Here is a 16953-nt window from a genome sequence, read left to right as displayed (position 1 = left end):
CCTTAAATTCATGTTCAGCGCATTTTAGACTACCCAGCCTCCATTGCTGGAAAGGTGGAGCAGCTTTGTCATCTGCTCACAACATTGTGTGGGGAAGGCATCAGATACGGAGAGAACTCTTAGGGCAGTTCTCCAAAGCCATCTCGGTTAGTATTTAATTCCATTTAACGCTCCATGAATCCCTTCCTGGCTGGCTTGGACTGTAATTACCCCTGCAAGTCATCTAATCGAAGCACAGAGCCAGTGATGTTTACACTGCAAAGCCAGATGCTTCGCACCAGGGAACACTTTACAGGGCAACAAAATGTTTTTTAATAAACATTTATTGATGCAGCCATGTTACAAGTTTAGAATCGCAGCTTCTGGAAGAACCACTTATTCTTGCCAGTCTTGTATCTGAAAGAGAGCACAATCCACACATTAGGGAACGCTTGGCACCAGTGTCCCGAACGAGCCTCGGCCCACGCTTCAGGCCCACTGAAGCGCACATCTGCCCAGCCTGAGTGGGGCTCTGGAGCAGCCACCACCTCCCTCCCCCAATCCTTTGCAGAGGAAACTCACATGGGACTCTTCACCCTCATCTGCTTGGGTTAAACCCACTCGTGAGAATTTGCTCCTGTGGGCACTGCAGCCTGGCCACACAGGTCCCACAGCAGAGAGCCCAGTCCGTCATCGTGGCTGGAGAGCAGTGAGTTCAGCTCCTCATGAAGAGGGAGCCACCTCACTGCTATGCAGTGACCCCTTTGGCCACATCAGAAGCACTACAGGAGGCTGGGACGAGCCTGCTAATAGGCGTGACAGGCCTTTGGAAGGAGGAAAGCAAAGCAAAAATGCCACTCCCCACACCAAATGCTGGGCCAGTGCCTCACCTGAAGGGGAATAACCCCAGAATGTAAAACAGCATCTGCCTGGACAGAACTAGCCTCTCTGGTTGTTTGGTTAAGTACAGCATGGAGATGTGTGCCCCAAATCAAGTTAAATGAGGCCTACAATTTCCTCTTTAACCCTGTATAGTCAGCAAGACGACAGGGGACAAGGGCAGCAACTCTTGGCAGTTGCAGGACTGACAATTCCCACTAGGTATTTCACAACTCCAAAGTTAGCAAGACATCTGCACAGCCCCAAGCCAGAGGTCAGCCAGAGCAGATACAGCAGCGTAATCCTGCAGCTAACAAAGGAGCCAAGGCAGTGAGGATGGCTATAGAAGCCACTACACCCTCTGCAGGCAAGTCCCAAGAAAGGATGATTGCTTCTTGTTGCGGGGGATGCTAGTCACAATTCCTTCCTTTGAAGGGGAGGCTCTGAAAGAGGCCACTGAGAAGGCAAATCAGCCAGCCTGAAGCACTGATTGCAGCCAGGGCACACTGGAGTCATGTACATAGGAAAGGGAATTCAGTGACATGCACCTAACAGGTAACTAAGGAACACGATGTCAGGAGGCCACACCAACAAAGTTAGGAAACAGCTCCTTTAAGGTCCTGTCTGCTCCTACTCCTCCCCTTCCTCCCCCACCACGGGGCAAGGTTGCTCCCTGCACTATGGTCACAGGTGCTCGTGCAAGTGCAGTATGAAATCTGGGTAACGCAACACACTGCTTTGCAAGAATCCGGCCCCCACCGCTAGAATGCAGCCTCCTTGGGGTAAAGAGGGCACACTGAAGGACAGGAAGTGAAAAACTACACGCATCCAGCTGAAAAGGTAGAATTTTAGGTGAAGGAGGGAAGTAGGTAAATATTAACTTAGGATGAGGCCTGGTGTTAATTTACAGTTAATGCGAAGGATCTTAACATCCTCAAGCAGCCAGACCCTCAGTTACTGTCACTGCAGGGCCAGCACAGCCCCATTCAGGAGCATGCTGGGACATCAGTGCTAGATGAACCCGGTGTTCCTTGGGTCTCCCAGCCAACAGCTGTCAGGATGGACACACTTCACTTGAGAACCAGAACAAGCCGGGGTACTGGGTTGCAGGTTTCAATGACTCAGAAACTGAAGCATAAACAGATTCCTACAGTTCAATAAAGAAGTGAAAATGTAACAAGCAGCTGGGGGAGGGAGAAACAAGTTTCCAACTCACCTTTCCTCAAATTTCACCTTGGCTTCGCGCCTTGCCTTGCGTTTTAGTGCAGGGTCCCTGAACACATCTTTATTGACAACGGTTTTGTCCAGAGGAATATCAACAGAATACCTGAGAGAGAGGGAACAGCAGGCTTTGAAACATCTCGAAGATGTGCTACACCCACATGCCAGGATGCGAGATAGCTAGCCTGAGCCTGGCCCTGCACCTCTCCTGCCAGCCCACAGAATGATGGCAGTTAAAACATACCTAAGAGACAGAATCAGGCCAGCACCCCTAATGACCCAGGAATCCTCAAGCACTCTGAGCCAGTAGATGGTGTGAGAGGTGCCAAGCAGCCTTGCTTTGCCCTCACTGTGCACTCAGACGCACACAACACTAACAGAACCGGGGAAGGGAAGGCCAGTGACAGTATCATGAAATGCTCTGGTTCCGCTACAGTCCCCAAATACCCAGCTCTTTCTATTGCACTGTCCATAAGTAGATCTCAAAGTCCCTTACCAAGGAGATCCGTATCGTAATTACAAATCCTCTTCAGAGCTTACAAGAGGAAGGCTGTCTCCAGCCAAAGAAAAAAAAGGAAAGGTCTAAATAATGGCCAATGCCACAAGAGATGCATTTGGGGACAACAGAATTTGTTCACCGACCTCTCCCACAGTATGCACCCGATGAAGTGAGCTGTAGCTCACGAAAGCTTATGCTCAAATAAATTGGTTAGTCTCTAAGGTGCCACAAGTCCTCCTTTTCTCTCCCACAGTGAGAGTGTCAGCCTGAATCGCGATGATAAATGAATGGGGAAGATCATGAAGGTCTCACCCCAACTTTTGAATCCTCCAAGATAATTAACACTGGCCACCCAAATCAGCATCCTGCAAATCTATTCACTGAGCTGCATAAGAACACAACTGAGGAAATCTCAGAGAAGCAGATTTCTCGGCTTTACCATAGAGAAAAGCTGCTTTTGCCATGTGGAAGGAAATGAAAAGGAGTTTACGAGTTCTATCAGCAGCACTTCAGGGAGCCCCGAGCCTGCTCACCTGGTGGGCATTAGATGGTTGTAGTTATAAACCTTCACAAAAGATTTGATCTTGGACCTCTTCGCTATCTTCTTTTTGCCCATTGCAGCAGTTACCTTCCGTGGGTACCTATCAATACCAGCCACCAGGGCGTGGCTATACGGTCGGTCCGAGGTACCATCATCAATGTTCTGAAACACACAGGAGACCTATTAGCAATGCAGACACCTGGATTCTGGGAGGTCACCATAGAGTCTTCTACCTTTTGAACAGAAAAAACTGCTACAGCTTAACGAGTTTAAGGCTTTGGAGTGAAAGCCAAATGGCAGGGTGCAAAGAACCCAAAAGAAAATCCTCAGCTATGTGAACAGATCTAAAGCCCGCATGCCACAAAAAGCAGCTCTAAGGGAAGTCCCCAGAACGCTCACGCTGTATTCCATGGAATTTTTAGAGGCTTCTCTTCTGCAGGTGTGCAACCCCCATGAACAACAACAGGATATACGCAACAACCTCAAACTATCTAGCTCTAGGAGTTAACGTTTCTAGGCATCTCCGTTCTCAGCCCGACAAGCAGCATATGGATGACAGGTTTCCAGATGCTCCTAGGTAACACAGAGAAAGCAGATGTCTAATTACGTTATGTGCTTATCCAGCCCTTGTCACTATAAAATCTGAGCGCCCCACAATCTTTAATGTATTTATCCTCACAATCCCCCCGTGAGGTGGCAGTGCTATTATACCCATTTACAGGTGAGAAACTGAGGCACAGAGGTTATCCCTGCACAGCTCCTGGGAGGCTGGATTCCCAGCACAGGTAGACAGATCCATGCTATCTCTGCTCAAGCGAGTGCGCTGAAGGTAACAGTGTGGACACAGTTGCAGCCAGACGTACCCAGAGGGATTAAGTGACTTGTCCAGGGTCCAAAAGCAAGTTTGCGACACAGCAGCAAATTGGCCCTGGGACTCCCAATCCTAGATTAGTACCTGACCATTAGACAATCCATCACATCCTGGCGCACCATGAATGTCGGCGCGCTGGCCTCTCTGTAACCCACTCAGCAAACGTTAACCAACCCTCACTGAACACACACACAGCGACTAAGGCCTACAGAGGTTGATTTAAACCCCATAAAACCGCAAAGGGATGAAGTGACAACTAAGATCAGAACCCATAAATCCCCAGCCGTGTTCAGAACAGGCCTCTCGCGAGAATGGCACCGAGAACTATGGAGACTGGGGAGAGCCTTTGGCTCTTTAAATATGCCCCACGTTTACATGCCAAAGGGATGGGGAGCAAATCATTCATGAACCCCCAGACCTGCAGGTGGGGCCGCCCCTTACATAGCCCAGGCCACGCCCTGGCCCGCCCTCTGCTTTTCAACAGCACCCAGAAAGGTCCGGGCGTTAGGCCACCGCTGCCGGAGGCCCCTCCCTGGTACTCGGAGCTTTGGGCCGCGGGCAAGGCCTGATCTCAGCGGGTGACTTACCTTCACGATGACAGCTTTACGCCCCGAGTAGCGCCCAGCCAGGACGAGCACCACCTTCCCGGGCTTCATGAACTTCCCCATCTCTGCCAGGAGACAACGCACGTTAGGGGCCGCCCGGGGGCGCCCCCCCAGGCCCCCCGCCCGCCCGCCCGGGGACGCCCCCCCAGGCCCCGGCCCCCCCCGCCCGCCCGCCCGGGGGCGCCCCCCCAGGCCCCGGCCCCGCCCGGGGGCGCCCCCCCAGGCCCCGGCCCTCCCCGCCCGCCCGCCCCGGGAACCTGCCCCGCGGGGTCCCGAGCCCGCTGCCCGCAGAAACACCCCCGGCCCCAGCCCCGCCCGGCCCCAGCGCCCGGCCCCGCCGCGGACCCGCCCGGCCCCGCGCGCCCCCAGCCGGGCCCCGCCGCCCCGCGGATGGCGGCCGATGGCGGCCCCGCCGCCCGGGGCTCACCGAGGCTGCGGCTCCGATGGCGCCCAGACCGGAAAAGGAAAGAGCCGCCGCGGCGCCGACCTTTCACCCCGCGCTTCCGGTCACCTGACTTCCGCTTCCGCCCCGAGCCGCGCGGCGGCCCCGCCCCCTGCAGTCGTGGGGGGCCTGACCCGGGGGAGCGGCGGCTCCGCGCTCGTCCGGGCTCCAGGGGCGGGGCCCGTGCGCGGTGCAGCTGATACAGCGCCGAGCACGGCCGGGCTCCCTGGCTGGGGGGGGGGGGGGCGCAGCACCGCAAACCCCCCCCCCCCCCGTGCACATTTCAGCGCGTTTAAAGCTACAGCTGCCCCCGCCCCTTGGCCGCGGGTCGGGCCTTCCACTTGAACGCCCTCGAAAAGATGATTTTATCTCCCCCCTGCAGTCATGTAAACCGCCCCCCCCCCCACTAGCGGGACCTGAACCAGCGACCGCGACCGACCCCCCTGCCTCTCCCAGCCCCTCACCCCCACAAAATGGAGAAGTAGCATCTTCCCCCCTCCACGTTTTTTCCCATGGGGCAGCTATTACTCCAGACAGGCGCGCAAACTTTAAAATGGACAATCCTTTCCACTCCAGTCCTCAAGGCCAAGGTAGCCTCTTCCTCACCCCACCCCTGGGGAAGGGGTGCACTTGACAGTTCAGAAGTTTTGGGGTGTTTTTTCCTATTAAGACATCAGCTGCCCCTGGTGGTGCCCAGTTGTGTCCTTACTGACCCCTGTTTTTAGTTACCAATGTTCTGTTCCTAAATAATGGTGCAGCATACAAGCTATAAAGGTAATAGCTGTAGGTATGAACCAAAGATTCAAAGTCTAGAAGGAAGGAGAGGGTGCCTTAACAGTTTATCTATTAATGTACATGTAATAAAACATACACAAACCACCATGACTTTTATTAGCGGCAATAGATATTATACTCTCCACAACACAAATACATCCATCCTATTGCACATATGCACAGACCTAAAATCAGAACTAAATCAACATCAGAAATAAAGCAGATTTCTGAACTAGTGTACAACATAGTTCTCCAGCATAGCACTGTTAAACACAAAATGGAGTTAAGAATTAGAAAAACCTGAAGACAAGATGCTTTATGGAACCATTTAGGTCCCCAGAAAAGCCTTTCCAGCAATCAGACACTTCAACTGCCAACTTATTTGTAACTGCCACAGATTTAACAAAAACATGCAGATTTCAGACAAAAAATAGCAAAACCAGAATGGGGAATGTTCCATGAAAATTATTCTTGAATTAAATCTTGCCTCTCCAGCTAATCTTAATGTGGTTGGTCATTGGTAATTCTATACTTTGCTGTCCAGGAAGACAAGTTTATCTGGATAAATGAGCTTGGAATTTTTCACCCTTAGACAAGCCTCTGAAAATACATGAACAGTTTCATAACTGAAGGGTACAACATGAAAACAGTTTCCACATATGTAAGAGTCACTGCTGCTGGTTTTCATTATATTACAGTAAACTATTTCTGCATTAAAAACATGGAGGAATGGGTTACTAACCACTAATTCGTCAAAGAAACTTAACACCCTCCTTACAGTGTACTGTAAATTTCACTCTGCTCCAAACAGGCAAATAATTTTTTTGGGGGGGTGGGGTGGGGGGGGAGAGAGCAGATTCTGGTCTCTCTGTAGTGGCAACTTTGTCATTAACTTCAATGAGAGCAGATGGGCCCCAGTGCTAAATGTCCAAAATCTGTGGTGTCAGTCTATGTAATTCTAGATGTTTTCCCAAATAATAGTTTCAATGCTTTTTAGACAGAAATAAGTAGAAGCCAGCAGCCCCACTTCACTAAACTGTGCGTGCAACTGAGAGGAACTGGTAGTAAGAAAACATTCCTTTTCAAGCTTCAAAGAGAGAGCTATTATGAACAGTGGGGAAACTGGGAACAAAGAAACTACCTTGACAGCCCTATTTCTAGCTACTAAATGTACAATTGGAATAGTCACTCCCAACCCTCCCCCATGTGCCTGAGACTTGGATGTTGCTGTTTTGCCAGGAAGCTGAAGGGAACAGGAGGCCAGACTGAGACACTACTGTTTCCCATATAAATCCATTACCTGCTGCTCAGGGCATCATTGATGCATGTACAAAGGAGACCACTCCCCTCAGCTCTATTCCAGTCAAAGCCTCAGTTCTCTTCTGATGCCAGAAGTGATTTTCTCTTGCAGATTACTACTTCCACTGCGCTGACTGATTTGACTGCAGACCTACCTGTAACCAGTGCAGGAAGCTTTGCCTTCAGACCAGCAGAAAATGCTCAGTTACACAATAACCAAATACACTCGATGTGGAAAGTTCTGGCCAAGAGATACTGACCACAGAAGTGCTTTCAGGAATTACACTGGGAATATCAGACATCTGTAACTACCACAATTTATTTTCTACAAGGAGCCATATGAGCAACTGTTCTTGCAGCGCAGGGGCTAATAATTAACTCAAGTTAAACACAGTAACTGGAAAAGGGAATATTTGTTTGCAGTTGTTAAACCAATGCATCTGCAATGAAACCCTGGCCTGATGGTATTCAGGGCTTTGACCAAAGCTCCAAGAGGGAGCTGAGATTCTTACACAATGCACCTGAATGCTCAATCGAGTCACCTGTCACCCCATAGTCCAAAGAATCTCAATGTCTGGACTTCTGCAGCCACTAATCCTGCAAGATACAAACCAATAGGCAACTAAAGCTCAGGGCAGAAACTGTTCCCAGGCCTCCTGTACATTCAAAATCTACATAAACGTGCGGGAGGGGATGTCTGACTCCACCACCAGTCATGTTACATCAAGCCTAAGCAGCAGAAGGAAGGTATATCTGTCAAAAAGCCACACCCAGCTCTGTGTGAAACAGCCAAATGCCACAAGTGACAGCTTTTAGACTAAAAATTCTGGGGACTGACGTGCAGCCACAGCACAGGAACCGCTTCCACTGAACTCCACGGGAGCTGCTCCGATGCACTGGCTGTAAGATCAGGCCCTTTTTATTGCACTTCAGACAGTGGTTCACTCCTAATGCATGTGACAGAGGCAAGGCACCGGCAGATGGGGTGCAGCAGCTCTGCTGTTAGGAGCTGCATTAGCATAGGCCTGGGCGAGGTGGCACACAACCCAAACATCTGCAGCATTTCCTCACAGGCAATCTTGTAAGGGAGGTTTCCAGTGTCAAGACAGGAGACTGCTATCCTAGGAGACACAACCAACTTCAAAGGGGGAAAGTTTGGTCATAAACAAGGCTCGTCCTCTAAGCAAGTAAGTTAATACATTCCTATGGGGGTAAGGGGGCTAATCCGGAAAGGGCACATCAAAAAGCATCTCTGATGTTTTTCAGCTGCCGGACAGCCAGGTCAACAGGAAGGTTGAACTTTAAATTGCTCAGGCGGCTAAGAAGGTTGAGTGCACTCTCAAAGCCTGTGTTGGCCACGTAGCTCCAGGGCTGATAGTGAGACTGTATCAGAGCCCCAGATTTGCAGATCAGGTTCACCCAGGAAACCAGACGCTGTTCATTTAATGCCATGCACACCAGGGCTTTCAGTTCAGAGTCCGCACTGCGCTTGAATGGATCATGCTCTGTGAGGACAGTGTGAATAGCCGTTAACAGGCTCTGCTTGGGGGTCACAGTGATGCCCCCCATCACAGGAAGGGAAAAAGACTGGGAGAGCTTGCGCGCTGGGGACTCCACGAAGGCGCGGCCGTTCTTGGTGTTGTAATACTTCACAAAGAGTTCCCAGGGGTGCATGGTCTGTGGCGACGAGGTAAGTGCAGGAATCAGGCACGCAATGGGTGCCAACACCAAGCTCATCCCTTGAGAAGAGGCATAGAGCCCATGAGCCATCAGGTCTCGTATAGCAATGGTCAGTTCCTTCCGCACAGCCAGCGTCAGCTCATCTCTTGCTCCTAAGGAGACATCCTGCATGCTGGAATAGCTGAGCACATGGTCCTGGTGCTGGTACTTCAGTGCCAGCTGCCTCACTTGGTCTACAGACAATTCCAGTTTCTTAATTAAGGGAGAATAGTCCTTACTGGCCTGGTCCTTCTGCCAGAGGGTGCGGGGGATCTGACCTGTAGCACAGCCAAACTGACTGACAGCAAATATCTGCAGCACAGCAAGCATGCGACGCATAAGGTGCAGGCCTGTTTCTCGCATCTTTCTGGCATCCTCTGGGTTCACTGTTTGATTAGGGAAAAGGAAGAATGCTGCCGTTAGAGAATCAGATTTATCTATGCTTATTCCTATAAGCAGGGAGCTCATCAGCTACTCCACTAGGGGATGCTTTCGCTCTGGTGCTGCTGGCTGGGTGATTCATGTGGCTTTGCTCAAGAGAGAGTGGCAGCTTCTCAGCACTCATGCAAACTGGAAAATGGGGCATCAGATATTCATGTGTCCCATTCTCAAACCGCATTATCCACCTTAAATCACGTGGCAGAGAATAAATCCTACTAGGGGTGCTCTTTTAGCAGGCACAAGTGACCATAGCAGAATTTTAAGACCTCTAGTGAGGGGAGAGGGTGTTTCAGACACAGATTTGTGGATATCCCAGTATCAGAAGGATAATGACAGGGTGCCAGAAGCTTTTGTGGAAGGAAGTTGCTCATGTGCAAGGAACTAGTTGTCTCAGGGAACAACCTGGCCTGCTCATGCCAGAACCTGGGACCAAATCAAGCTCTTAAGTTGGTGGTCTCATTGTAAACTATAACGAACAATAGATACACCAGCCAGCGACTTCTGCTGATGAAGAGTCCAGGACTAGAACAGCTGGAGTGGTGCAAGCCAAGACTGAGCTGCTATGGTAAAGCTACAGCATGTCAGGAGAGACTGCACAGCACCTTGTCTGCATTATGTCTGCTGCTAAATAATTATCAGAAGCCCCTCATTTTTGTGAGCTCCACGTTGAAGAGCGACCCTATCCCTCAATGATGTGTTGGTGCACGTTCACTGTACAATCACACTGGCCAACAGGGAAAGGTAAGAGGTCAAACATAAGGTTTCTGGCTTATTGTCTGGATCAATGCAAGGGTAAGGGAAATCACCACTAGCAGGGGAAAAGCACTGAATGTAGGAAGTGATGGGACACCAGTTCCTGCAGGATGGAAGCCATCTGGCTAACAAAAGGAGAAGCAGCAAGAGCCAAACACATGTAAATTGCCCACCTCTGTTATTCCCGGGAGGCAGCCTGGCATTCGGTTTGTAGGGGCCACTTCCAGGCTTCCTGCCTGAACATGCACACTGTCCATCCTCCACCTGGCCAGGACTTCCAGCTTCACCTAGAGTGAGGAACCCACAATGCCAACAGTTCGTTATTTTGCATCCCTACATCAGCTGTAAGATTTCGGCAACATATTGCAGACTGCAGGTCAGTATTGCCTCGTGTTCCTCTACACATGGGTGACCATCCTGCCTCTCAGCATCACATGTATCAGTGCCCCAGGGTCTCCACACACTATCCCTCACCACCGAGAGGTCTGTGCTACTCTGTGCCAGATTCTGCCCCATTGAGGTGTGCATCCTTCCTCTCCCTGATTCAAGCCATGCTATACCCAAGATGCCCCTGCTGCACCAATGAGCAGCTCTCCTGATTGTATAAGCAAAACCCAGCACGGACCCTGAATGAAGCTGATGAACATCTCCAGGTCCCGTATTTGCGTCTTCAGCTGTTCCACCAGTTGCTCCTTCACCCTTGCAGGATTGACAATTTGGGCAACAGCCACATCCACCTGCTGCCGCAGCTCCTCTGGGGACAGCGACGCAATATCCTCGTTCAAGTTCATATCCAGCTTCTTTATTAACTCCTCTATAATCACCTGCAGAACATTACATATAATGAGTGTCATGATCTCATGTGGCCCTCCCACCTGCGGAGCCAGATTGCTGCTTTCACTTTCCCACTAGTTATTCTGGGGCGACGCCAGTCCAGACTTTATTCTATCCACTAACAGTAAACTGTAGTAGTCCCCATGGATTATATTCATGGATGCAGACTTACGATGATGTATTACAGCTGCCTGAATCAGCACTGGCCACATGCTAGTGTTCTGTGGGAGGCACTAGCTGGTGTTAAGAAAGGGCACTGGCAGAGGATCCGGAGGCCTTACCCGCTGTCTTTCCATGACCATGGACTGGGGCAGTGAATCATAGCTGCCCTCTTGGTAAGCGAAGGTCTCCAAGTCATCTAGTTGCGTCTTGAGCTGCAGAATCAGCTCTCGCTGCTTCTCCTTCCGGGCCTCAATTCGCTCCTGATTCTCCCACTCCCCCTGAAATGAGTTTATTGGAAAAGAAATTGAACACTCTACTCATAGCCAAGGCCCTGGAGATAGGATTGTTACACCAGGGATGTTTGGCAGTTAATCTTACAGCCCATGCCACTAGCGAGTTCTGTGCACTCTCACTGACAAGAGGCTGCAGGCTTTCAGTGAGAAGAAATTCCAGCCCAGTCACCTCTATACAAAAGCAGCATTTCTGCAGGCGTCTTGCACCCCCCTACTCTAGTCTCACTCGTCAGAAACCTCAGCAAGTAAAGAATTTTGTTGTAAGCAGCCAGATGATGATCACGTCTCATAGTAACTTCTGGAGTTCTTACAGATCTCAGAATGAAGCAGCAACCTGACACCACGCCCTATATAACAGAGAAGAGTCACGGCTGCATGGCACTTTATCTTGGTATAACCTGAAGGGTATTTCAGGAATAGGTTTTCTGGATAATGCACTAAAATTGTACATAAGTGAAACAAATGCAACCTATTATATCTCAATCAAAAGGTAGATTTATATTGAAAGTGGCACGTATCAAGGCCTCCAGATATTAAGCATGGGAATAAAAAGCAGAAATATTCAGTTACATTCTAAATTAGATTTGGGTTTGATGTTGTTTTTCCTCAAATAAAGTAGCTGAAATTTTATTTATTTAAATAAAACCTCATTATCTCACAGACATTTGGGATCCTTCTGAATTACATACAAAGCCAATTAGTATCAAGATCACAAACCCTATCTCTACTCCTGCATGAAAATCAAGGGTCCCAAGCAAGCGTCTGAACTGCCCTGACTTCAATCTGAACTTTGCAAGCAGTACTAATGCCTACAGACAGAATGAGAGAGAGAGCGAGAAAGAGAGAGTTCAGCCAAGAGCCAGAGTTCATTCTGCTCACTATCCTCACCACTTCCAACACAGGGCAGCAAACAAGCAAGATTAAACTGGAGCATTTTAAAACTGCAGATGGGCAGGAAATTGCCACTGGAATAAGGTTTGGTGCAGGAGACTGGAGTGGTAGGGAAAGCCTTGTAACAGTATCTTATTTAAAACTGATTAATTGTGGGGGTACAGATGAAGCTTCTTTGCTTCTGAGAGTAGCTCTAAGTCCCTGCCCTGCTGTTTTTGATGATGTAATAGCTGCTAAGCAGCTTTTAGTAACATTAAAAAAAGCAAATGGCAATCATCCAGATTTCCCATGTGCAAAGAGGCAGCAACATTCCCAATTAACCTCCCTGTCCCTCTCATCCTCTTCTCCAGTGTGAGCTGGCCCCTTGCACAGGGCTTCCCCATTAGCTGGTAGCAGGGGCCCTGGCTAAGCCCAGCACCCTGATCCAGCCCCATGCCTAATTTGCTATAACACTCCTTGTTCATTGTGCTTGAGGAAAAGGTGGAGAGGGGTGTGGAACTGTAAACATAATTTATCTGTACAGGTGTAAGATCAAATGAAGAAGGTCAACTTCCCCTGTTCTGATGCGAGTGGAAAGGGAACTGTAATGCAGGAGGCTAACAGGCAGGTTACACCAAACATTGTCAGTGATCTAAGCTAATGAATCACACTGGAGAAATTCACATGGATGCTGTATCCTGACTGTCTTGTACTGCTCCTGGGAAATGCTAGCAGGCCAGGCAGAATCATATATCCTACAAAGATGAAGTGCAGTATCACTTCAGCTTCCTTCACATGGCTATTGCTGGACACACCGTATCTTCTCATTTTAACTGGGCACTTCACGGCTGAGGTTCAAAAGTGAACTTTCATATTCAGCGGCTGTCCACACTGTGAAACAACCACGTTTAAGAAAACTCTGTGCAGCTGAGTCTAACTATGGGTGCACCGGAGCGAAACAAAAAAAAAGAAAAGGAGGACTTGTGGCACCTTAGAAACTAACCAATTTATTTGAGCATGAGCTTTCGTGAGCTACAGCTCACTTCATCACGAAAGCTCATGCTCAAATAAATTGGTTAGTCTCTAAGGTGCCACAAGTCCTCCTTTTCTTTTTGCGAATACAGACTAACACGGCTGCTACTCTGAAACCGGAGCGAAACAGTGCTTTAGCCCAAGGGCAGATTAGTCCAGAGCCTGGGCATGAACAGTCCAGCCCCATGCACACAGGTTGGATTGACCCATTTGATGGAGTCAGTTGTGGATTTCGGGTCCTTTGACCTTGAAGCCGTTCCCCGTAAATTGCACCGTTCAGGAAACCGGGTTCTCCAAACCGTGCCCTTCCACTTCTCCTGGGTGTGACCATGGGGTACCTCGCCAGCGTGACTCACGAGAGCAACCCGCTCCGCAGAGCGGAGAGCGGAAGGCGGGAGCGGGACAGAAGACGGGGGGCTCCGAATTCTCCCCTGCATCAGCCTCTGCGGAGACGGGCCACCGGCACCGCGCCCCCTGAGGCTGTGCCTGTAGCGGGGAGCAACGCTGTGCCCCCCCAGCCAATCCGCCCCAGCCCGCCCCGCCCCCCACAGGCAATCCCGCCCCCCCCCCAGCAATCCAGCCCCCCGGCCCCCAACCCGCCCCCCCAGGCAATCCGCCCCAGCCCGGCCCGCCCCCCCCAGGCAATCCCACCCTCCCCCCAGCAATCCAGCCCCCCGGCCCCCAACCCGCCCCCCCGGCCAATCGCCCCCCCGCCCCCCCAGGCAATCCCCCTCCCCCCGGCCAATCCCCCCCCGCCCCCCCAGGCAATCCCTCTCCCCCCGGCCAATCGCCCCCCCGCGCCCCCAGGCAATCCCTCTCCCCCCGGCCAATCGCCCCCCCGCGCCCCCAGGCAATCCCCCTCCCCCCGGCCAATCCCCCCCCGCGCCCCCAGGCAATCCCCCTCCCCCCGGCCAATCCCCCCCGCGCCCCCAGGCAATCCCCCCCCCCCGGCCGCACTCACCGGCGCCCCCCCGGGCCCGTCCCCCGGCGCGGCCGGGCAGCCGCGGAAGGCGAAGTCCTCGAGCTCGCGCAGCAGCCGCTGCTGCTCGGCGGGCCCGGCGCGCGCCACCTGGCGGAGCCGAAACTGCACCTGGGCGAAGTGCGAGACCAGCGCCAGCAGGGCCCCGTGCAGGCGGCGGCGCTCGGCCCGGAGCCGCGGCAGCGAGCGGGGCGAGCCCCCCGGCGAGCCCGGCCCCGAGCCCCCGGCCCCGGCCCCGGCCTCGCCCGCCACCGCCCCGACCGGGGCCCAGCGCTCGCCGGGGCCCAGCGCGCCGCCCTCCGCCTCCATGGGCCCGGCGCCGCCGCTAGCGGGCCCGCGCCGCCGCCTCGGCCGCCGCCATCTTCCCGGGAGCGCCGCCGGGGGCGGGGCTTCCGGGGAACGGGGCGGGGCTTGTAGCAGGGGCGGGGCATGCGGGGGCGGGGCTTCGAGTTCCTGCCGGAGAAACCGGGTCGGTCGAATGTACCCCGGGCCCCCCCCCCGGGCTGTTCCCCTGTGCAGTGCCCCCCCCAGCCTCCCCCCAGGCCCCTCCCACTCCCCCAGCTGGCCCCGCCCCCCCAGCCTCTTCCCCCCTCCGGCCCGTGCTCGCCACTGGCGACCGTCCTGGGGTTTCTCCTGGAGCGGTCGGGCAGCGCCTCCGGCCTCCGAATGGATCCATGGGTAACAGTGGGGGGGCGCGTGGGGATCACGCTGCCTGATGGGTTTCGCCCCAGAGGTAGCTGCAGCTCTGTGCCGGGTGAAGTGGGTCCTCGTGCACTGGTCTGTAAAGTCCTTTGCGATGGGCGATGCTATTAATGATACGGGAGGGTCACGCACCATCCCCCGCTCCCACCCCATGCCAGGGGTTCTTTGTGTCCTTGATTCTGCCCTCTGCCCCTCTTCACCCCATACCTAGTTCCCCCTTTCGACCCCTACCAGGGGGTTTGTGTTGTCTCCTGTGTACCCTTCCCCTCAGGCCTGGGGTTTTGTTGGCCCCACCTTCCCCCCATCCTCCCTTAGAAGGGCCTGGAGAGCACTGCCAAAGCAGCATGCTTAGCTTCTAAGTGTGGGACACTTAGGTGGCTCTGTAGGATCCTTTCAGGCTGATTAAGGAGGCCAGAGACTGATCACGGTGTGGCTGGCTAATCTCATCCAGTCAGCCCTGTGTGGAAGGTTGACGTGCCATCATGTAGACATGTGGAGTTCATGGTTCATAAGAAAGGACAGAACATTTGAGATATGTAACTAACAGTCCCCTGTGCTCTAATTTTCACTCTTCAAACCACAGACTCACCTAACTTCTTGCATGGATCATGGGTGCTGTAGTCCTGTTGGGATTTCCTGTGCTAAGAAATATAATTGTAGCTACCTCTAGAGGACACATAATACACTCCACTCTGTGCACATCTAATCACATGGAGGAGGGTAACAAAGGTAACTGGTTTCCAAGCTGGTGGAGTTCAAGTGTAGGGAAACAGGGGATTCCTATAAGGAACAGGGAGACACATAATCTTTCTCCACAAATGCAGTCATAGAATATCAGGGTTGGAAGGGACCCCAGAAGGTCATCTAGTCCAACCCCCTGCTCAAAGCAGGACCAATTCCCAGTTAAATCATCCCAGCCAGGGCTTTGTCAAGCCTGACCTTAAAAACCTCTAAGGAAGGAGATTCTACCACCTCCCTAGGTAACGCATTCCAGTGTTTCACCACCCTCTTAGTGAAAAAGTTTTTCCTAATATCCAATCTAAACCTCCCCCACTGCAACTTGAGACCATTACTCCTCGTTCTGTCATCTGCTACCATTGAGAACAGTCTAGAGCCATCCTCTTTGGAACCCCCTTTCAGGTAGTTGAAAGCAGCTATCAAATCCCCCCTCATTCTTCTCTTCTGCAGGCTAAACAATCCCAGCTCCCTCAGCCTCTCCTCATAACTCATGTGTTCCAGTCCCCTAATCATTTTTGTTGCCCTTCGCTGGACTCTCTCCAATTTATCCACATCCTTCTTGAAGTGTGGGGCCCAAAACTGGACACAGTACTCCAGATGAGGCCTCACCAATGTAAGGTCACTCCACAGAGGTTAGGTTGGGGAGACCATGACATGACAATTGTCCAGCTTGCAGGGAAGAAGTTTGTTATTGTAACTGGTGTTGTCATGGAGAACAACCAAAATAATCCTTAGCCCTCACATCACACTTAACCATCAGTAACTAAAGGGTAAAAAGTGGAACCTGCAGAATCAAGCCATCAGCAATGAAAAATACCCCAGCTGGAGAGTGCCGCACAGAGCCTCTCAGTCATCTATGATTCATTAAAGGAAACTTCCGCAGAATCATTTTGTTTTCAGTAAGAGACTCGCATGTATCCATGGTAAATCATTTTTATTTACTTCTGCAGTTGAAATCAGGACGGTGACAGGACTGTGCGAGACAAATACAATTCCTGCTGTCCATGAACCACTGTAGCCTTCATTACAGGTGGAATTAATGAGAATGCCGGGTTAAAGGACTCAAGCAGAGAGTTTTCACTTTAAAGTTCAGCCTCATTAAGACACAGATTGCAGCCAGCTGTCTTTTTGGAAATGGCAATGGGAGATTTTGCTGCAAGAGTTTTTCTTGAGTAAAGCTTTATGGAAGCAGCAATCCTGCTTCCCCTGGTAATTTTAATTTATATGGTAATGGATGGGGATGTCCCAGTGGGAGTGCATGTGTCCCAGATGATGAAGGGGAAAACCATCATTTAGATCTGCAAGTTCACCCCTTTGCAT

At 51.7% G+C, this 16953-nt stretch overlaps 2 protein-coding genes across 2 annotated transcripts; both read right to left on the bottom strand.

Moving 5' to 3' along the window:
• Positions 1–305: 305 nt before the first annotated feature.
• On the bottom strand, positions 306–5132 carry RPL27 (ribosomal protein L27). The gene is made up of 5 exons (XM_048830014.1): positions 5023–5132; positions 4578–4660; positions 3112–3281; positions 2075–2185; positions 306–396 (listed from the first exon to the last, which is right to left on the bottom strand). Exons 2-5 carry the CDS (start codon positions 4656–4658, stop codon positions 348–350), a joined length of 411 nt encoding a protein of 136 aa, XP_048685971.1. The 5' UTR covers positions 4659–4660; positions 5023–5132; the 3' UTR covers positions 306–347.
• A 773-nt stretch (positions 5133–5905) lies between these two features.
• RUNDC1 (RUN domain containing 1) lies at positions 5906–14517 on the bottom strand. Its single transcript, XM_048830011.2, has 5 exons — positions 14176–14517; positions 11139–11297; positions 10649–10847; positions 10197–10310; positions 5906–9215 (listed from the first exon to the last, which is right to left on the bottom strand). The coding sequence occupies exons 1-5, from the start codon at positions 14500–14502 to the stop codon at positions 8350–8352; spliced, it is 1665 nt and encodes a 554-aa protein (XP_048685968.1). The 5' UTR covers positions 14503–14517; the 3' UTR covers positions 5906–8349.
• Between the last annotated feature and the right edge of the window lie 2436 nt (positions 14518–16953).

Source organism: Caretta caretta, chromosome 27, assembly GCF_965140235.1.
Source record: "Caretta caretta isolate rCarCar2 chromosome 27, rCarCar1.hap1, whole genome shotgun sequence".
NCBI classification, from domain to species: Eukaryota; Metazoa; Chordata; order Testudines; family Cheloniidae; genus Caretta; species Caretta caretta.
Note: the sequence above shows the minus strand (reverse complement) of the source record. Positions and strands in the feature narration are given on the sequence as shown.